This window comes from Cololabis saira, chromosome 17 (assembly GCF_033807715.1).
Source record: "Cololabis saira isolate AMF1-May2022 chromosome 17, fColSai1.1, whole genome shotgun sequence".
Classification (NCBI taxonomy): domain Eukaryota; kingdom Metazoa; phylum Chordata; class Actinopteri; order Beloniformes; family Belonidae; genus Cololabis; species Cololabis saira.
In genome coordinates, this window is record NC_084603.1 from 14,331,678 (window position 1) to 14,354,441 (window position 22,764).

At 38.1% G+C, this 22,764-nt stretch overlaps 2 protein-coding genes across 2 annotated transcripts; both read left to right on the forward strand.

The window, feature by feature from the left end:
• Window positions 1-2,166: 2,166 nt before the first annotated feature.
• Window positions 2,167-3,241, forward strand: atoh7 (atonal bHLH transcription factor 7). The gene has a single exon (XM_061745468.1). The coding sequence runs from the start codon at window positions 2,378-2,380 to the stop codon at window positions 2,795-2,797; it is 420 nt and encodes a 139-aa protein (XP_061601452.1). The 5' UTR covers window positions 2,167-2,377; the 3' UTR covers window positions 2,798-3,241.
• A 3,087-nt stretch (window positions 3,242-6,328) lies between these two features.
• On the forward strand, window positions 6,329-21,026 carry pkd2l1 (polycystic kidney disease 2-like 1). Its single transcript, XM_061745791.1, has 15 exons — window positions 6,329-6,618; window positions 7,681-7,794; window positions 9,353-9,480; window positions 9,576-9,829; window positions 13,749-13,973; window positions 14,764-14,992; window positions 15,623-15,793; window positions 16,573-16,754; window positions 18,422-18,542; window positions 18,611-18,709; window positions 18,789-18,910; window positions 18,993-19,110; window positions 19,203-19,315; window positions 19,406-19,547; window positions 20,374-21,026. The coding sequence occupies exons 1-15, from the start codon at window positions 6,339-6,341 to the stop codon at window positions 20,518-20,520; spliced, it is 2,445 nt and encodes an 814-aa protein (XP_061601775.1). The 5' UTR covers window positions 6,329-6,338; the 3' UTR covers window positions 20,521-21,026.
• Window positions 21,027-22,764: the final 1,738 nt, after the last annotated feature.

A 22,764-nucleotide genomic window follows, 5' to 3' on the forward strand; every position in this document is an offset into this window, starting at 1 on the left:
TTATTTTCGCAACATTATGACTTTATTCACGTAATTTTACGACTTTATTCTCATTATATTATGACTTTATTCTCGTAATTTCAATTTTTTGTTTTTGTCTTAGTTTGGCCCTAATACTCCGTCGTAGAATGACCCTCCTCACATCAGGAAAAATGTTTAAAAAAGCACTTTTAGACAAATATGAAAACAGCAATTCAATCACAGGAAATGTTGTGTATTTAAGTGTGATGCATATGGTAAAGTGTTGGTAGATAACTGCAGTCGTGGACTATTAAAACACACAACAAAAACAAAAAACCTTGATCTGAAAGTATCTCATATATTCATGCAGCTCAGTACGGGTTTCTTTCTCCGAATGGCTGAAGTATAAAGTAAATATTTCAGTTCAAATTACATTAAACGCGAGGAAACTGCCAACTCTAATGTATTTATAATGTCTGCTGCTGAACATAATAACAGTGTTTCCTTGCATGTGTCAGAGGAAACCCCTGAATTATGGGATTGTGCGTGAGCAGATGGGAGGGACAGGCAGACAAATTACTCTTCAGGTGACTTAACAGATCAATTATTTATTTCTCAAGTACATAAGGAGCAATAATGCATCCTGGGAAGTGTGACTCATCAACAGCCCTGACATAATTAGAGCTTTCTGCTGCCCACACTGTACACGGCGCAGTAATCTTCACACCATCTTGGCCCGTATTGTCTGAAAGCCATAATCCTCTGGTGGCTGTAGAAACCCTCAGGTTACCGGCCGCACTCACACTTTTGTTGCCTCGGGCTAATCTCAGATTATGGTGATCATCCTGCGACGGCTGAGAGATTACTTTCTGATGTCTTCTGTTACATAACTAAAAAGACATTATAATAAGGAAAAGGTGCTTTCCCTTTCTAAGTGGTAAAAATGACCAGTTTCATCACTAAAGACACTCGACAGCTACTTTTAACAATAATACAGTCCTACACTGCAAAAACTCAAACTCTTATTTCAAGTTAAAATGTCTCATTTTTAGTCAAAGAATCTCATTACACTTAAAACAAGAAAAAAAAACAATTTTCACGTGTTCAGATTTTCACTTAAAATAGTAAATAAAAAATCTGCCAGTGGAATAAGATTTACCTCTCATTACAAGCAAAAAAATATTGTTCCACTGGCAGATTTTTGTACTTACTTTAAGTGAAAATCTACTTGAAACAGGTGAAAATTGTTGTTTTTTCCAGTGATGAGTCTTGTTTTTTGCTTGTAATGAGAAGATCAATTTTGTTCCACTGGCAGATTTTTCTACTTATTTCAAGTGAAAATTTACTTGAAACAGGTTAAAATTGTCAAATAACAAGTTATTTTTCTGGTAATGAGTCTTGTTTTAAGTGTAATGAGATTTTTTGACTAAAAGACATTTTAACTAGAAATAAGACAAATATTCCTGGTAAGATTTTGAGTTTTTGCAGTGTAAATTATGAAGAATTAAACATGAAATAATAAATAATTGAGAGAGATAACATTGATATAATAAAACTGATTAATTGATGAGGATGAACTATATTAGGGGAGCGGGATCAAACGTAAAAAGATCATTTAAATTAGTTTCCTATAAAAAAGTTCAATTTATCTACTAAGAATTCTGTTGAATTTAAAGTTAAATTGTGAGTTCAGTCCTTCATATTTAATTATGAGTTGTTTTTTTTTCATGAAAAGTGTCACATTTCTTTGGTTTTAGGCTTTAAATGTTTGTTTGGCCATCAGTTGTGGTGCGTTGAGCCAGCAGATGGTTAGACTTTTGGTGTTTGGGACACATGGCTCTGAGTGAAGCCGAGGCCCGATAGGCCAAGGAGATAATTGGAATTTCATTAAGGTTTTGTTTGTGTGTGTGTGTGTGTGTGTGTGTGTGTGTGTGTGTGTGTGTGTGTGTGTGTGTGTGTGTGTGTGTGTGTGTGTGTGTGTGTGTGTGTGTGTGTGTGTGTGTGTGTGTGTGTGTGTGTGTGTGTGTGTGTGTGTGTGTGCTGAGGGTGGGTGTGGGTGTTTATGAGTCTGTATGGGTGTGTTTCTCCAAGAGCAATATTGAGGAAGGGGTGGGGGTGACGACTCCACCTGCTGCCACCTGTTCATCTCTCTCCATCTTATAAAAGCTGCTCCCTCACTGCCTAGAGCAGCACAGACACCTTGGACTCTTCAGATTGTCCAATATCTGCACTTTCAGACGCTCGGCAGAGCCGGAGCCCAGAGGAACCTCAGAAAAACCTCAGAAAAACCTCAGAAAAACCTCAGAAAAACCTCAGAAAAACCTCAGAAAAACCTCAGAAAACCCTTGAAGCCGACGCCTGGGAGCTCGTCTGACCTCGGTTATCACAGACCGGTTTGAGTCTCCATCCCAAAACCATGAAGTCCCGTCGGCCCAGCTGCACCGACTCCGGATCCGAGTCCTCAGAGACAGACTCCAAGAGCCCCGAGACGACCACCAGGCGACGGATGGCGGCCAACGCCAGGGAGAGGAAGAGGATGCAGGGCCTGAACACGGCCTTCGACTGCCTGCGGAAAGTGGTGCCCCAGTGGGGTCAGGACAAGAAGCTGTCCAAGTACGAGACGCTGCAGATGGCCCTCAGCTACATCATGGCCCTCAGCCGGATCCTGACGGACGCCAGGAGGCACACGGCTCCTCACAGGCAGTGGGTGGACCTGCAGTTCGACGTGCAGCCCGACAACTACTCCTGCGTCATGACGTACGAGCATCCCACGGAGCAGGAGTTCGTCCACTCGTCCTTCTCCTACCAGTTTGACGGCCACCAGGTCCACGCATAAACTGCTGCCGTCCGGTAGACGGTCAGTCCTGTTACACGTCGGTGACAATGTCAACGTTTTTCCTCCGGTCTAGGAGACAGTAAATACATTTTGTATTGCATTATTTTGTATTTATTTAGTCCTTGTATGGCAATCAGAGAAGCTTCTGTTTGATTTGAAGTCTTTTCTTTTGTTTTTACTAGAAAAAAATCAGCAATGTTGAGCAAAAATCTTGTTCAAATTACATCGGTGAAAAAAAAAGTAGTGTCATTACAATGACCGTTAGATTGAACTTATGCAAGTTATGGTGTATTTTTATCAGTTATTTTGATATGACCCAAAAATGTTGTGCAATGCTCAATGAATTCTGAGAAAATCATTGTGGTTTTAATTGAACAGTTAAAGATTTTACTACTTTGTAAGTGCATGTGTGTAGAGCTGAAAAATATATGTTTCCTTTCCACAGACCTCTATTTTGTTAATTATAGTTTTTCATCATAAATAAAATAATTTTTTATGAACTCATCTCTTTTGGTCTATTTTCTACAGTATTTTATTGTGCAACAATAAGCTAATAAAAGTGGCTTCAATAATATATATATATATATATATATATATATATATATATATATATATATATATATATATATATATATATATATATATATATATATATATATATATATATATACACAGTACAGACCAAAAGTTTGGACACACCTTCTCATTCAAACAACTGTATATATATATATTATTTTTTTTCCTTTAATTTAATTTAATTTTTATTTTTTTTTTTATTTTATTTATATACTCACAATTTGACTCTGCATAATTTGTTTCATGTCAGTTTTAAGTAGCTTCTCTTAAACGTTCCCTGGGAATAAACGAGCCTTTTGTCCAGAGTTCCTGTGCGTCGAGATAAGACCCTTTCACGTCATTAGTGGAACAAAAATACTAATTTATCTGAAATGGACTATTTTAGGCTACAACACAATAAATTAGATGGTGCTACGCTATATACTCAAATGAAACATTCATGACTTTTAAAAGTATTATCCCCATTTAAGTGTGCAACAGGACAGTCCGAGCAGAAGCGTAACGGATAAACCAGGATGCCATTTGACTGTTGGAGCCACCGGGCTGGGGATTTAAATGCCCATCACCGGCCTCTGAAAAGTGATCGTAGCAGATTTGAGCAAGTTTGAAAGGTGGCACAAGCCACCGCGGATTAAGGAAGCCTGTGTGCCAGATCGCAGCACGGCTTCGGCAGGGGAGCAGAAATTAAACTCCATTGTGCACTAATAGCTGTGTGTAATCGCTCTGTTCAGAGTCTGTGGAGCATGAACGCGCAATCAGAGAGGACATGGACAGCTCCAACGTCTCAGAACTGGTCCTGTATCCAGTATCTAGTAATAATATCCATTATTTAGTCCATATCCTTTCACACTTTACTTGATTTAACTCAACACAACCCAGAAACAGGTGAGATAACTCACTAAAGAGATTACAGACACTGACCTGAAACACTAATGTGAGGGGGCGTTGTTGGCACAGGAGACTAAACTAATGAACACTAATACAGATGGTCATAATGGTTCATATACCACATTACATCTCTCAATACCTAATAAACATCCCGACAGTTGGCATGCATGGAAAGAATAGACGGCGATGTCAAAAGTGCGTAAAGGCAACGAGGCAGAGACGGTCACTGACACTCCAATTACGCTGCTCATTAATTCGGCCACAAGCGACCACTTGGTGACAGAGAATATAATAGATGTGCAACTAATTGATTCCCTCAATAGAGACATGTCATTGGGTGAGTAGTTAATCAATAGGGACAACCCCGTTCTCAGCATGGGAGTAAATGAGAGGCGTCGGAAAAACTACAAGCACTTCCAATTATTTGGCCATAAAACATTTCCAGCAAATTAAAGCAGCACTATGTAACTTTTCCACCTTAATATCATATTTCCAGAGTCATTGTGATGGTACATCAACTTCCAACAGGTTTAATGAACCTCTGTCATGGTCTGAGGGGTCTGTATCGCCTTCACTGGCACTATGTAACTTTGAGGAGCATGGTAGGAACCCTGCCACACTAAAAAACTACACATTTTTACGGCTTTGACTGCTTTACGGCATACGTCACTTCCCCCTCCTTCCCGATTTGTAGTCGAGACGAAAATGGGCGGGGCGTGGAGCTCAGAGCTCCGCAGAAGCTGGTAACCCGTTGCTGTGTTGTGGCTGCAGCAGCTCCACACAACAGACGTGGGGAAAAGATCGCTAATGGTTTAACTTTTCACCGCTTTCCTGCTCGGAGGCAGAACCACGGAGGCCAAGTATCTGAGATAACAGAGTAAAAGAGTGAAAGAGCCGTCGGCTCGCTTTTGATCGCGGCTGTAACGACCAAACATAACCTTCCACAGTTTACCACAAACAAACACTCACACAGACCGGGGTCGGATCAAAACACGGGTTTTATTCCCCACTTCTCCAGCTAAACGCAGTTGCTGGCCAGCTCTCTGCGGTGCGATTAACCCCAATCTCCAGATAAAACTAGTTTGTTGAGGAAAAGATATTAACTCTATTTGTAGCTGCAGAGGAAAAAAATATTCTCACGAGGAAAACAAAAATATTGCTCACGCCTCAGAGCCTCTTCAACATAATATAGCAGTCAAAAAAAAAGAAAAGAGAAGTAAGAGTGATACAAAACATGTACTGTATGTTGTACTATTATACAAATTTATTGAAACACATGGCGAGTCAAACATTTACCAAAGCAGCTGCCAAACACTCCTAAACAAGGCAGCCTAAGACGTCGGTTCTGCAGAACTGCGGCAGTAAATCCTTACTAAAGAGTGGAGCTCCGATTAGGAGCTCCATTCTTTGATAGGGATTTCATATGGATCCAATCCGTTAATAATCATTATTTTCTCCATATACCGCTCCCTGGTTTCCTTGTTTAAGGTATCCCGGTAAATTCCAGTTCCTTTCCAGCAGTTTAACATCTTTTTTTTTGCGTTCCGTCTGTTCACTTGGTGAAACAGAAAAGCGTCCGTTTTCTCTCAAAACAAATGCACGCGACGGTGACAGGCTCTTTCCGGCAGCACGCGCTGGTGCTCATGGGAAATGTAGTGTTCTTTCTGGTAAAGCACTACCGCTTTTGTCCAAAGGAGCCGCCAAACTCAACAAAAGCTGAAAGTTACATTGTGCTGCTTTAATAGACATTTTCAACATTTTAATAATGAAATGTTGAACTGAATGCATGATGTTCCTTGAACTTGGTCTGCAGTTTGATGTGAGCACCTGAGGGAAAGAGAAGCATCACATGCTTTCACATTTTCTTCTTTTGGTGCTGTTTTATTAAACATACAGGCTGAAAAGGTTTGTAAAGGTTTCTCCAGCTGCTCCAGCTGCTGTCCAGTCAGAGTCAGAGCGTCAGGCCGGGATGTCACCGCCTGCAGACTGCTCCTCCCTCATCGAGGCTTGGCCGTCCCATCTTTATAAGCATCCCTGCAGCAGGTGCTCACCAGCCAGCCGGAGAAACTCACGCAGCATGAAGTGCCTGAACAACCGGGCTGAGAGCCACCTGAGCGGGGAGGTGGAGTGCGAGCTGGAGACGGTGCGTAACGGGGCCTGGGTGAACCACGGCTACTGCGGGTCTCCCCCGCCCCCGGCCCGGGGGGTCAGCACCATCTACGGCCCCCAGACTCTCTTCCAGGACTCCACGGAGGGCGTGTACACGGCAGACACCCCGGGCCGGGCCCCAGAGGAGCCGCCCTCCTCCAACCAAAGCCTGATGAAGGGACGACGAGGCTGCTGCTCCTTCATCAAAGGTAGGAGCTTTTCTACACTCGGGGTCAAAGGTTCATCCTGCATGAAACAACACAACTCTGCACAAGTGAACAACACTGAAAAAAATAAATCTAAGTGCATGTAAATATAACATATTTACAGGACTGTCTCAGAAAATTAGAATATTGTGATTTTCTGTAATGCAATTACAAAAACTAAAATGTCATACATTCTGGATTCATTACAAATCAACTGAAATATTGCAAACCTTTTATTATTTCAATATTGCTGATCATGGCTTACAGCTTAAGAAAACTCAAATATCTAATCTAAAAAAATTTGAATATTCTGGGAATCTTAATCTTAAACTGTAAACCATAATCAGCAATATTAAAATAATAAAAGGCTTGCAATATTTCAGTTGATTTGTAATGAATCCAGAATGTATGACATTTTTGATTTTATAATTGCATTACAGAAAATAAAGAACTTTATCACAATATTCTAATTTTCTGAGACAGTCCTGTAAATCTGTGATATTAACAATTAAAATGAAGTTTGTTGCTTTACATGAATACATCTAGTTTTGAACTTAATCTGCATTTGTTCAAAAAACAAAACATTGTGCATTTTTTCCTTAACAAGCAGTATTTATGTAATCCCAGGCAATCTTTTCATTTCATTCTATTGGGCAGATTAACCAACGTTTAGATGAAACATGCTTTATTTGTTTTATGTAGAACACAACAGTAAAAAATATCTTGCTTGATCTACTTTAAAAAAATTAAGGCGACTTTTTCGCATGAGATTTTTATGTAGATCAAGACTAGTCTTTGTATAAACTACTTAATTTTTAGTATGTACAAAATTCATTTGCAAGCAAAGTCAACTTAATTGTGGTAAATAAAGTGAATTTAACACAATGAAGTTGACTGTACTTGCAAAATGTATTATTTACATACAAAAAATTAAGTAGTTTATACAAAGACTAGTCTTTCTTGATCTACATAATAATCTCATGCAAAATGTTTACTTGTTTTTTTTAAGTAGATCAAGCACAATATTTGTACCAGTGAACTGAGAGTGTATGTTTGATCCTTCAGGCTTGTGGGGCACGGCGCTGACCGAGAACGTCTCCAACAACCGGGAACAGTTCGTCCGGACCACGATCCGGGAGCTGCTGGTCTACCTGGTGTTCCTGGTGGACATCTGTCTCTGTAAGTGCTCACGTCTTCAAATGGGTCTGCTCACATTCAAAGATGCAATGATTCTCTAATTTAAACCATAAACTTCAAGTGTAAATGATGCAAAAAAAAGTTTGGAAAAGAAAAAGAAAAGCTGCTGCATGTTGGAAAGTCAAATATTTCTTTTTTTTTTTATATTTCAGAAGATTAACTTTATTTAGTTTTTAGTGAGCCAGATGTTTCAAATGAGCAGCAGTTCTGTTTATTTAATTCATCAGCTGGACTTTTTAGCTAAAAAGCTGTTTGAATGATTAAAATTAGACACCGTCTTGTTTTTGTCCCTGGATCGTGATGTATTGTGAGTTTTAACGAGCATTTGTGTATAAATCAGTGAACAATGTTCAGCCTCGCCCATGTATACAGGGATTTCTACCGATTATCAGAATCCCTTAATGAAACAAGATAATAGTAGATGAAATGGTTTGTAATTTCATGTTGAGAAAAGATCCTTATATTTTGAAACGGTGACCTGACCGAGACTCGTCTCCCGTGGATTATATTTTACTTCTGTTGACCTGTTGAACTTTATTTGTGCTTTTCTTTTTCTGTTGCATAATACAGATTTCTTTCAGTCTTTTGTTGGCATCTATGACATCAAATTCAAAACAAACAATAACCTTTTAAATATTTTTTTGTGTTGTTTCTCGATTAAACTGAGACTAATGAGGTCGCTAACAAATCTGGAAACATTTGTTAGCAATTTTAATCAAGAAAATATTTTTTTTATTGTTTTATACGATAATAAACTTTTAAAAGACATGCTAACACCTAATTTCTTCATAATAATATTTAAAAAATAGATCATTTAGAATCTATTTAAGACAAAATTGGGCTGTTTTTCATTTCAACATATAATAAACACTTCAAATAAAATAAATAAAGTATTTTCTGTGAATTATTTCCTATGTCAGACATTAAAAGATTAAGTATTAGTATTATTACGTAAGCAATGATTATTATTATTATTATGAAGATTATTTGTATGTGTGTAATTAAATTGAACAGTAAATGTCTGAAGTTGGTTTCGTTAATGAAAAATCAACACTTACAAACATTAAATACCTGAAATTCTGGTAAAGTGCCAGCCATGTGACAGGATATGAGAGCACCCTCCATTCAAACCTTCCCTTTGCTTTACTGTCTACCTGCTTTACTGCCCCCCCTCCCATCTCTGCCTAAAAGCCATTGTCCAGCCGAGGTTCAGAAGAGAAAGGGACTCCAGCGCTGCTCTTTTGGCTTTTAGCGATAAGAGCATTTGGCCACGTCTTTTGTTGCTTTGTTCGGGTTAGATTTACATTGTTTGACGGGGCCATTAACGTCAGGCCAGCTTGCTCCCTCTTCAAACAAACGACAGCCCCTGATCTGCATCAGTTTGACAGAAACAAAGTCTTCAATGTTGCCCTCGTGCGTCTGACGCCGGTCTTATCTCGGCCCTCTGAATGGAGCCACGTTGAGAGCCGAGCCTGAGCAAAGCCAGATGAGAGCCGGCCGAGCGTCTGCTGACAATGTGATTACGTTTACATTCTTCCAGTGACGTACGGCATGACCAGCTCAAGCACCTACTATTTCACCAAGGCCATGACGGACCTGTTTGTGAATTCAGACGCTGACACGGGGGTTAAGTTTCAGTCCATTAGCACCATGGCCGACTTCTGGACCGTGAGTTTTATTCCTCATTTGCTTTCTGTACCCAAACAAATGAGAATATACAGATATATGTGTATATAGTGTCTTCATTGTGTCCGTATGAACAGTACGCCCAGGGTCCGCTGCTGGCCGGCCTCTACTGGACCAAGTGGTACAACAACCAGTCGGTGCAGGGCGGGGACCGCTCCTTCATCTACTACGAGAACATGCTGCTGGGCGTGCCCAGGATGAGGCAGATCAAGATCAAGGACAACTCCTGCAAGGTCCACCAGGACTTCAGAGACGAGATCGTGGGATGCTTCGACGTTTATAACGAGAAGAAGGAGGACGAGCTCAGCTTCGGCCTCGTCAACGGCACGGCGTAAGCGTTTCCCTGCTGCTGCAGAAAAGTATTTTCAGAGGACGTGCAGCAGCAGCAGCCTTTTACGTCCCAGTCCTCTAAATCAGACCTAACAGACGTTTTTGTGTCTGCCTGGAGGGATCGGTTTCCCCCTCTGCTCCTCTCCCTTTTGGCGTTCCTCAGGGGTCTATTCTGGGGTCTATACTCTTTTCCTTGTACATGCTCCCCCCTTTTTTCTTCTTTCTTTCTTTGAATTGTTTATTTCGAACACATAAGGGAAAAATATAAAATTTTAAAACAAATTCAAAACATACAGAAAAAACAACAACAAAAACGTAATACAAACAGGGAAGAAAAAATAAAAACAGTGTCCGAAAAGGAGCAGGTAGAAGTAAAACTTATTTAACCCTGCCCCTTTGTTACCTCCATTATAAATTAAACATAAATATTAATAATAAATAGCTATTAGGCTACAGATTTTCCCATTGGTTGTGCCTTTGCACCTAACCAGCTAACAAACACAATCTTTCCTTAACATAACTCCTCAATCAAATAACTTCCCAGAATTTCATTTTTGTACCGTTTTTTTAATTGATTTATATTTGTACATTGCTTCAACCCATCACCCAACCCATTCCATAGATCCACTCCAACAACTGAGATACAAATGCTTTTCCTTTTAGAATGAACACATTGTTTCTTAGAAAATATAACATCTCTTTCCACTGCTATGCTGATGACACGCAAATCTACATGCCATTAAAACACAACGACTCCCATTCTTTTAAAAGTTTACTCCACTGTCTGGAGGACATCAAAGCCTGGAGGGCTTTTAACCTTTTAAACTTTAATGACAATAAAACGGAGGTCCTAGTTTTTCGTCCCAGAGCTGCCTGTGACTCATATGTAGATCTAGGACCCCTAGAGCCACATGTCAAAGACACTGCCAAAAACTTGAAGATCCCACAAAGTGGTGAAAGCAGCACACCAAAAAATGTTGATGCAAGACAGATTCTTTTGGTGTGCTGCTTTCACCACTTTGTGGGATCTTCAAGTTAAGTTTCTTTCAAGTCCAGCACCCACTGTCTACTTAATTGGCAGCAATCAGAGGAAGCGCAGCTGTCTTCTCCTTCCTTGATACTGCCAAAAACCTTGGTGTCATTTTGTACTCTAACTTTAAAATGGTGAAACAAATTAATGCATTTGTAAAATCTAGTTTCTTCCAGTTGAGGCTTTTGTCCAAGGTTAAACCCTTTTTATATTTCGAACACTTTACAGGCCTTTGTATTATCCTGTCTAGACTACTGCAGGCGTCAGCTGGTCCTCCCCGTCCCGTCTGCAGCTTGTCTCCACACCAGAACGCCAAGGCGGGACCATTTTATACCCGTGCTCGCAGCTCTTCATTGGTTCCCTGTCCGTTATAGGAGCAATTTTAAAATTATTTTATTTATAAATCTTCAGATGGTCCTGCAACTTCTTACATCTCAGGTCTTTTAAATGTCCATAGACCTTCTCAGGTTCTTAGGTTTCTTAGATCACCTGACCGCTGCACCTACGCCCGGCTCCTTCTATGGCTGTTTTTAAATCTCACTAGCATTAACTCACCATGATTGTTTTATCATGTTTATGTATGTGTTGTGAAATGATGGTTGTTGTCGGACACAGATGTAGGAGAGCAGGAGGCAGGAGTTTCCCAAAAATACTGATTTATTTATTTAATCAAAAAAACAAAAAGTGCTGCTGAACAGGATACAAAAACCTACGGAAGAGTATTAGGGCCAGGCAGGAGAAAAAATATTTGAGAGGGGAAGATTTTTTTTTATTGTGCACTTCGAGAAAAAAGTCGAAATGTCGAGAAAAAAGCTAAAACGTCGAGATTAATGTTGAAGCACAATTTTGAGAAAAAAGTCTAAATGTTGAGGAGAAAAAAGTCGAAATATCGAGATTAATGTTGAAGTACAATTTCGAGAAAAAAGTCGAAATGTTGAGAAAAAAGTCAAAATTTCGTGAATAAAGTTGAAATGTTGAGAAAAAAGGCGAAATTTTGACTTTATTCTTGAAATTGTATTTCAACATTATTCTCGACATTTCGACTTTTTTTCTCGACATTTCGACTTTTCTCTCGAAGTGCACAGTAAAATAAATTCTTCCCCTCTCAAATATTTTTTCTCCTGCCTGGCCCTAATACTCTTCCGTAAAAACCAGAGCTTAAAACAAGAATCTAAAACTACAAAAACCTGACTTGGAAAACACAGAGGAACAAACAGTACGGACCAGCAGGGAGCAGGGAAAGACAAGACCAGAAATACACAAGGGTTAACAGACACCGGTGCAGACGGGCAGATGGGAAACAGGAAAGTCAAACAACAACTCAAACTCAAAGACACGGGCTTCAAAATAAAACAGGAACTACCATAACATTTATGTGTTTTATGTTTTACGTTGTCCTGTTTGGTTCTTATTTTTCTTTCGCTTGTCCAGCACTTTGGTCAGCTGTTGTTTTTAAAGGGCTTTATAAGTAGGGTCGCCACCCGTCCCTTGAAATACGGAATTGTTACGTAATTGGGAATTAAAAGTTGCATTCCGTATTGAACCAATACGGACACATATTGTGCTCTTATTTATTGATGTCATAATATACAGGTGAAGGTCGGAATTTTAAATATATTGCAAAACTTCCTTCGTGGTAAATTCAACTAAAGGGGAAACTAATATATTATTTTCCATTACCATTTTCAAAGTGAGATATTTGTTATAATTTTGGTGATTATGGCTCAAGGTTTATGAAAAGCCCAAATAAAAAATCTCTATATTATGAAATCAATAAACAATTCAATCATCAAAATGATAACAAATAAAGGTTTAACACATCTTGCTTTGCATGTAATGAGACTATGTAATGTATTAGTTTCACCTTTTAAGTTGAATTATTGAAATAAATTAACTTTTACACCATATTCTAATTTTCCGACCTTCTTGGCTGATGTGGACGTACGTAGCATAAGAGGATATTTCAGTTGCTATATGGTTGGCTGTCTGTACAGTCATGCAAGTTCAATGCTATTAAAGCACTTTAAACTTTAAATCAAAGCATTTTGTTTTTTCATATAAAATAAACACCTTTTTTTGGCGCCTGCACTGCTGAAATCAGGGCATCCCTTATTTCTATTTCTGAAAGGTGGAAACCCTATTTATAAGTAAAGTTTTTTTTTATTTTTGATTTGATTAATTTTATTTTTGTACATGTAAAAAAAAAAGAAACAACACTTCATGAGAAGTTTAAGAAAATAACAACAAAACAAAACAAGGAATTTCCTCCTTTAAACTTGCTAACTTGATTTACTTGTGCCAAAAAAGAAGTAGGAAGAAGTGTAAACTTATTTAGTCCTACCCCCATTCACTGATCATTTAACCTGTATTTATAATTATTCACACACTGTACTCACACTGCTAAATAACAGTATTGTTATTATTATTATTATTATTACTATTATATACTATAATTATACTCACACACATACTTATACATGCATACATACATACCATAGTTGAATATTTCTATATATTTGTACACATATGCCCATATAAATATTTATATAAATATACTTATTTACACTATGTATATATATATATATATATATATATATATATATATATATATATATATATATATATATATATATATATATATATATATATATATATACATACACATACACATATATAATTAACTGCCCATTTCTGTACATAAATACAGATCTACCCATTCACCCAATAGTGTTATATTCAGGCCCCTAAAAGCCGCTAAACCCCTTCCTCTTTGTACCTCGTGAGAATCGTGTTTTTATATTTGTTTTTAAACTGGTTAATGTTTGGACATTGTTTTAATTCTGAATCCATTCTGTTCCATAGTTGAACTTGAACTTGTGGTCCTCCGCAGGTGGAGCTACCACACGGAGAAGGAGGTGAAAGGTTCGTCGTACTGGGGCCTGCTGACGACCTACAGCGGAGCGGGGTACTACCAGGACCTGAACCGGACCAGGGAGGAGAGTGCCGACGTGCTGAAGGAGCTGATGGAAAACCTGTGGCTGGGCCGAGGAACCCGGGCCGTCTTCATCGACTTCTCCACCTACAACGCAAACATCAACATGTTCTGCGTCATCAGGTGAGTGAGGATACTCGCCGGCAGCAGCTTCCGCTCGTTGGTCCTCCGGCACCGCTCGACCTGTGTGACCCGCAATCTTCCAGGGCCCGGATTCACCAATATGTTCTTAAGAACGATCTTAAGAAACCTCTTAAGATCTAAAATTAAGAAGTTCATAAGAAAGTTCTTAAGGGCAATTCCTCAATATTTTCTTAAGAACCGTCTTAAGAACTGTCACTTCTTACGAAGTTCTTATTTTTCCTTTTTATTTTTTAACTTCTTAAAATAAAAATACTATTGGGGAAAATTACTAATAATTAACTACCACGCTAACTAACATGCTAACAAACAGTTAACAGGCTCTTTGTGTAATTAATTACAAAGTATATCCTCAAACTATGACCTACTAGTCTAAACTTGTCTAAAATGTGTTGAAAAAGGTTTATATTAGAGTTTTATTATTATTATTATTACTACTATTATTACTATTATTATTATTAATATTATTATTATTATTATTATTATTATTATTATTATTATTACCTTTTCACAGAAGAAATTTTAAGACATGTCAAGGTTGTCTTAAAGTTGAGAAAGAAGTTAAGAACAAATTTGAGAACTTTTATTTCAAGAATACCATTTATTCTCAAGTTTTTTCTTAAGAAGAAACTTAAGAACAAATTTGAGAAAATACTTAAGAACTTTTTTGGAGAATATGACTTCTTCTCTTTTTTCTTCTTCTGAACTTAAGAAAAAAATGACACTTAAGAAGATTTTTTTTCTTAAGAATGTTTTGTGAATCCGGTCCCAGGTTGGTGGTTGAATTCCCGGCGACTGGTGGAGCGATCCCGTCCTACCAGATCCGGACGGTTCGACTGATCCGCTACATCAGCCCCTGGGACTACTTCATCCTGGCCTGCGAGATGATCTTCTGCCTTTTCATCCTGTACTACATTGTTGAGGAGATTCTCGAGCTGCGGATCCACAAGTTTTCCTACTTGAAAAGCATCTGGAACATCCTGGACATCTTAGTCATTCTGGTATTTAAAGAGCATCGTCACGCCGCTGCTCGTTTGTCTTTTTGATTTGATTTGATTTGATTTTTATTTGTCTCAAACATGCACAAGCATAAAAACAAACTGTATATATAATAATATTTAAAAAAATAGCACATTGCGATGAAGTGCAAGTTTGAGAAGGAGCTGAAGGAAGCAAAGCTTATCAAGTTCAGCCCCGCCTTACATTGTCATATAGTATTTAATACAATTATATATATAATATATATATATATATGTACAACAAACATATATAAACACATACTGTACATACACACCTATACATATACAAATCCATACACACATACCTACATACATACACGCACACACACAAATACATACAAATTTAAATTCCATAAGAATATTCCATAAATCAATGCAATCTTAAAAATTCAGAAAATGTAACTTTATATGAATGAATATAAATAAAACCCACATTACAAACATGCTAACTAAATAAAATGAATAATAAGATTAGCTGTCCAGTTTTCTGTAGCTGGCCAAGAGAGTTTGTTTATACTTATTTTTAAATGATAATATATATATACAAGTTTATTGTATTTTTTAAATAAGTGTATTGTTGTTCTTGCTCTTCAGTGATGTTTTCTTTTGCAGCTCGCCCTCGTTGCCATCATCTTCAACATCTTCAGAACCATCAAAGTGGACAAGCTGCTTGGAAAACTGCTGCAAAATCCGGACATCTATCCCGACTTTGAGTTTCTGGCGTTCTGGCAAATGCAGTACAACAACATGAACGCGGTGAACCTCTTCTTCGCCTGGATCAAGGTACCGGTCGTGTCTTTCAGGGCGATGCAGCAGAGGTGTCAAAAGTGTTCACATTCATTACTCAGGTAGAAGTATAGATACTAGAGGTTAAAAATACTCCTGTAGAAGTTGAAGTATCAACTCAAGTTTTTTACTCAAGTAAAAGTATAAAAGTACTGGTTTAAAAACTACTTAAAGTATAAAAGTAAAAGTAATGTAAGGGGGAAAAAAGCCATTAAGGACAAAAGCCATTGAAAATGAATGATCTTAGTATAATGCAAATATATTAAAGAACCATATATGTGTACTATTGAGCATTAACATGTGTTTCAGAGAGCAGGAGATATGATGACTAGTTGCCTATAAGTATTGTAATGGTGCAAAAAGTCAAACTTCGAGGCATGTTATCATTTATCCTAACCTTTATTGGAATGTACATCCAAGTTTAGTTGCAGGAATCTGAGGGAACGGATGTAGGAACAAAACTGGACAAGAACATCTGAAACAACCACAACCAAATTCACTCTATCCGGATGGAGCAATTTAACTGGATAGTTTTTTTTAAAGGCCGAAATGAAATAGAGTAACGAGGCTGTTTTTAAAATGTAAGGAGTAAAAAGTACAGATAATTGCGTGAAAAAGTAAGGAGTAAAAGTAAAAAGTCGTCTGAAAAATAATTACTCCAGTGAAGTATAGATAACCAACATTTCTACTTAGATAACGAAGTATTTGTACTTTGTTACTTGATACCTCTGCACCTGAGGTCGTAAGGTCACGCCGCTTCCCTCTCACCTCTGCAGATCTTCAAGTACATCAGCTTCAACAAGACCATGACGCAGCTCTCCACCACGCTGGGCCGCTGCGCCAAAGACATCCTGGGGTTCGCCATCATGTTCTTCATCGTCTTCTTCGCCTACGCCCAGCTGGGATATTTACTCTTCGGGACGGAGGTTGAATCTTTCAGCACCTTCGTGAAGTGCATGTAAGCGGCGCTGACGACTGCAACAGGAAGTGTTTATTGTTTATTGTTTATTGGATTCCCATTAGTTGTCACCATGGTGACGACTATTCTTCCTGGGGTCCCTAAAAAGCAATACAAATAACAGTTCCTATACAGTGTTCCCAAAATAGAAATCATAAAAAATACAAAATAAAATAAAAACAAGCAATTAGATTATTCCTATAATAATAATCTCTGTACAAGTTTAACCTAAAAATACAAAATAAGGCACTCTGCAGCTTTAAAGACATCAGTCAACTGAATTTAACCTAATTTCTTTACTCAAAACAGCTTTTTTCAATTCCCTTTTAAATCCTGATTTCTTACACTTGAGTATGAGGCAGTACGGAAGTCCATTCCAGTAAACAATAGCTCTGTACAATACAGTTCTTTTCAGTGCATTTATCCTTGGTCTAGGTCCGGGGTCGGCAAACCGCGGCTCTAGAGCCGCATGCGGCTCTTTAGCGCCGCCCTAGTGGCTCCTGGAGCTTTTTCAAAAATGTTTGAAAATGGAAATCGATGGGGAAGGGAAAGACATTTTTTGTTTTAATATGGTTTCTGTAGGAGGAGAAACATGACAAAAACATTCTTAACGTTTTCCAATGCTGTAAAAATGTGTAGAATAAATATTACATTTCAACATTTCTTTTAACGAAGATTTGTACGGAAGAGTATTAGGCCATGCAGGAGAAAAAATATTTGAGAGGGGAAGATTTGTTTTTTTTATTGTGCACTTCGAGAAAAAAGTCAAAATGATAAAGAAAAAGTTGAAATGTTGCGAAAAAAGTTGAAATGTCGAGAAAAAAGTTTAAATTTCGAGAAAAAAGTCGAAATGATGAGAAAAAAGTTTAAATTTGAAGATTAATGTTGAAATACAATTTTGAGAAAAAAAACGAAATGTCGAGAAAAAAGTTGAAATGTCGACAATGTTCAAGTACGATTTCGAGAAAAAAGTTGAAATGTTGAAGAAAAAAGTCAAAATTTCGTGAATAAATTTGAAATATTGCGAAAAAAGGCGAAATTTCAACTTTATTCTTGAAATTGTATTTCAACATTAATCTCGACATTTCGACTTTTGTCTTGAAGTGTAAAATAAATAAAAAAATATTCCCCTCTCTAATATTTTTTCTCCTGCATGGCCCTAAATACTCTTCCGTAGAGGATTCGACGTTTCTTGGAGCGAATCATTTGCATTCATTGCCTGAATGTTTGCTCTGTAGCGAGAAGTTGTACGATAACAAAAAGAGTCATGTGGAAAGACATTTGCATGCTACATTTACAGCTGAGTACCCAGTTATAACTAATATAAAAACATGCAGCATGTGTTGCCTTCATTCTAAGGTTTATACAAGACTTTTCATTTTTTGCGGCTCCAGACATATTAGTTTTTTGTGTTTTTGGTCCAATATGGCTCTTGCAACATTTTGGGTTGCCGACCGCTGATCTAGGTAGTCTGAAACGACAGCTTAAGGCCTGTCTGGTATCATAATCATGCGTGATCTTGATCGGTACTAATAGAGAAAACAGGCTACTGGGTTTACGCAAAGTACAAATATTATTCAAATACAAAATAAGGCTGCATGCCAATCTCTCCTCTCGCTGGGTTTGAGCATCACTTAACCTTCCTCCAACGTTTTTTCCCCCTGCAGCTTCACACAGTTCAGGATCATCCTCGGAGACTTCGACTACGACGCCATCGACCGCGCCAACAGAGTCCTCGGGCCCATCTACTTCGTCACCTACGTGTTTTTTGTCTTCTTCGTGCTCCTGGTAAGTGCTGCACTAATATGTTTGATTTTCAAAGGCTGATCAATCTGAGGCATCACTCTTTCCTGCAGAACATGTTCCTGGCCATTATAAATGACACATATTCAGTGGTTAAGGAGGAACTGTCGTCCCAGAAAGACGAGCTGCAGTTTACTGACATCATCAAACAGGTAAAAGTCCATTTAAAGTAAGAATAAATATTTCACAAGGCTTAGAAATGACAGTTTGTTTTCTCTCCCTATGATTCAGAGCTACATGAAGACATTCACGAGGCTGAAACTCAAAAAGGAGAAAATATCGGATGTTCAGAAGGCTCTGCAGTCGGGATCCAAAGAGATCGAGTTCAAGGACTTCAGAGAAACTCTTAAAGAGTAAGAGGCCTGATCTGAAGAGAAGGAACATGTGATAACTCGGGTGTTGAACACGACCCTCACCACTCTGACGGTTTTGCAGGATGGGACATGCTGACCATGAAATATCTGCTGCCTTCTCACAGTTTGACCAAGACGGGAACCAAATTCTCGATGCCGACGAACAAGAGAGGATGAAAATCGAGCTGGAAGAAAAAAGGGTTTGTGATTCCCCTAACTTAAAAGATACCAGATTTGTTGTTTTACTTCTTTGGTTTAAACAGAAATAAACAAGTTGATGTGTTTCTGTCAGGATGCTCTTAACGCTGAGCTCAACAACCTCGGGGAGAATTATCAGACGGACAAACCCGTCACATCCAAGGAGCCCAAGAGCCCGACCTTTGTTGACCAGGATCAGTTTCTAGGGTGGGCAGACCTCCAAACAGGACATTTTGGTGTAATTTCAAAACAATACTAACCTTATTTTAAAACCATCACCTCTCTTTTACATCACAGTCTGTCCAGACAGGTTGTCAGCATTGAAGCTTGTGTAGAAAACATCACATCCAGGATCAAGCTGATTATGCACAAACTTGCACTACAAGAAAAGGCTGCTGGAAATAAACTGGCAGAGAAACCGTCTGCAGCCTGGGAGGATGTAAGTATGACCAGTACTGGAGTTGTAAAAAAGAATCAGGGGGGATGGTGGACTTGATCATATGGGGACAGATAATTTGTGCTGATTACAAATAATATAATATATTACAAATAATAGCACTGACCAAAACAGCTGCAGAAATACTGCAGGAATGACATAGCAGCAGTTAAATGCAGCCTTCTGTAAGCTTTAAATATCCACTCGGCTTACATCAAATACATCAAAACACAACAATAAAAAACACTTTTCTGAACTTATCAATATGACTCTGTCCTTCACAGGATAAGTAAAATGGATCACTGCAAAAACTCAAAATCTTAACAAGAATATTTGTCTTATTTCTAGTTAAAATGTCTCATTTTAGTAAAAAAATCTCATTACACTTAAAACAAGACTCGTCACTGGAAAGAACAACAATTTTCACCTGTTTCAAGTAGATTTTCACTTAAAATAAGTAGAAACATCTGCCATTTGCTTGTAATAAGAAGATAAATCTTGTCCCACTGGCAGATTTTTCTACTTATTTCAAGTGAAAATTTACTTGAAACACGTGAAAATTGTCAAATAAGTTATTTTTCTGGTGATGACTCTAAATGTTGAAATAGCAGTAAAACCACATTCATTGATGAAATGACATAAGGGATGGAAAGGGGGGATGGCAGTTTTACAGGGGGATGATTTGGACTGTTTTTATTTCAGGGGGGGATGCCATCCACCCTCATCCCCTCAACTCCTGTACTGAGTATGACAGATCATTAGTTCAGAACACGCCAGCGGGACATACAACCGTCTCATAACTCGCTTCTTTTTATCTCTTCAAATGCAGAATGACCTGCTTTCGATGAACCCTGTGAGTGATGGATCTGCCTCCGGCGGCCGCATCCTGGTTTGTGTTGACAGAGCAACAAAGCCCGAAATGCCGCCCAGAAAACCAGCGCTCCGCTACAACTCTGCATACAACTCTCACATGTGATTAACCTGCAAGAAACCGCCACGGATCGTCTTCAGATCAGCTCACACCCCCATATTTCACATTGAAACCATCTTCTTCCTTCATCTTTTTGCTTTAGGGGGTCACCACAGCAGATCACCTGTTTCCATCTTTCCCTGTCATCTGTATCTTCCAACCAGCTGCATCTCCATCTCCATCGTCCTTCCTGCCATTATATTCACTTCCTCTTTGCGTCTTTTAACCATCTCATTTCATTTCATCTCAACGTCCTGTGTTCAGTACTCGAGTTGTAAATAAAATCAGGGGGGATGGTGGATTTTATCATATGGGGACAGATAATTTGTGCTGATTACAAATAATATAATATATTACTAATAATAGCAGTGACCAAAACACCTGCAGAAATACTGCAGGAATGACATAGCAGCAGTTAAATGCAGCCTTCTGTAAGCTTTAAATATCCACTGGGCTTACATCAAATACATCAAAACACAACAATAAAAAACACTTTTCTGAACTTATCAATATGACTCTGTCCTTCACAGGATAAGTAAAATGGATCACTGCAAAAACTCAAAATCTTAACAAGAATATTTGTCTTATTTCTAGTTAAAATGTCTAATTTTAGTAAAAAAATCTCATTATACTTAAAACAAGACTCATCACTGGAAAAAACAACAATTTTCCCCTGTTTCAAGTAGATTTTCACTTGAAATAAGTAGAAAAATCTGCCAGCAAAACAAGATTGTTTTGCTTGTAATAAGAAGTTAAATCCCACTGGCAGATTTTCCTACTTATTTCAAGTGAAAATTTACTTGAAACAGGTGAAATTTGTCAAATAAGTTATGTTTCTGGTGATGACTCAAAATGTTGAAATAGCAGTAAAACCTAATAATAAAATAAGGGATGGAAAGGGGGGGTGGCCGTTTTACAGGGGGGATGATTTTGACCGTATTTATTTCAGGGGGGGATGCCATCCCCCCTCATCTCCAGTACTGCCTGTGTTCCTCAGATGTGGTTGTTTTTCATCTCATCCATCCTCATCACTCTTGAAAAGAAAAGAAAAACCTCAACATCTTTTTCTCTGGCACCTCCAGCTCTGCCTCCCGTCTCTTGGTCGGTGCCGTCATCTTCACAGCACGGAGAAGGTCTGGTCTCCCCAGCGTCTTGTAAATATTTACCTTCATCTTTGCTGCTCTTCTTCTATCCCAGATAACTCTCTAGTCTCACTACAAACCACAATGCCATCCACAAACGTCCTGGTCCGTGGCGACTCCTGTCAGGCCTCATCCATCACACTATCCATCACCACGGTAACCGAGAAGAGGCTGAGTCGACGTGACCGTCACCTAAAAGCCACCTGTTAGGTCTCCTGCACAAGTAATATGTTTCCAGCTTTCTTCTGCCATTTCAGACTTTCCTCAGTTCCTGTCGTACACTTTCTTCCACTTCTAAATCTGCAGGCACGGCGCCTCTGACTATCCCTGTACTTCTCCGCCTCTGTAGCGCTCGTACAGGCAAACAGCCGTATCGTATCCCACGTCTGGAAACAACTATACAGGACTGTCTCAGAAAATTAGAATATTGTGATAAAGTTCTTTATTTTCTGTAATACAATTAAAAAAACAAAAATGTTATACATTCTGGATTCATTACAAATTAACTGAAATATTGCAAGCCTTTTATTATTTTAATAAATAATGTAAGCCATGATCAGCAATATTAAAATAATAAAAGACTTGCAATATTTCAGTTGATTTGTAATGAATCCAGAATGTATGACATTTTTGTTTTTGTAATTGCATTACAGAAAATCACAATATTCTAATTTTCTGAAACAGTCCTGTAAATCAACTTCAAAAAATGTCAACCTTTTCAAATTAAGCGTCTTTCATAGAAATGTGTAAATTCTGTATAAATGTTTTTGAAAAGCTTTTGCTTACTAGACGCCTGACTGCCTCAGATTTATTTATGACTACTATGTTGTGAGATCCAAATGTAAATCTATGTATTAGTACTGTAATATATATATATATATATATATATATATATATATATATATATATATATAAACATATATCAGTAGGTAAGACAAATTACCCAATATAAACTAATATGCAATGCATAAGCACCTGACGTACACGTGTCGCTTTGCTTTAGTCATTTAATATTGACGAATGTTCTTTCACAGCTGATCAAAAGCTGCTGCCTCAGAACTAGATTGTATTTCAGTGAAATCCATCAGTGGTTATTGATCAGTCCTGA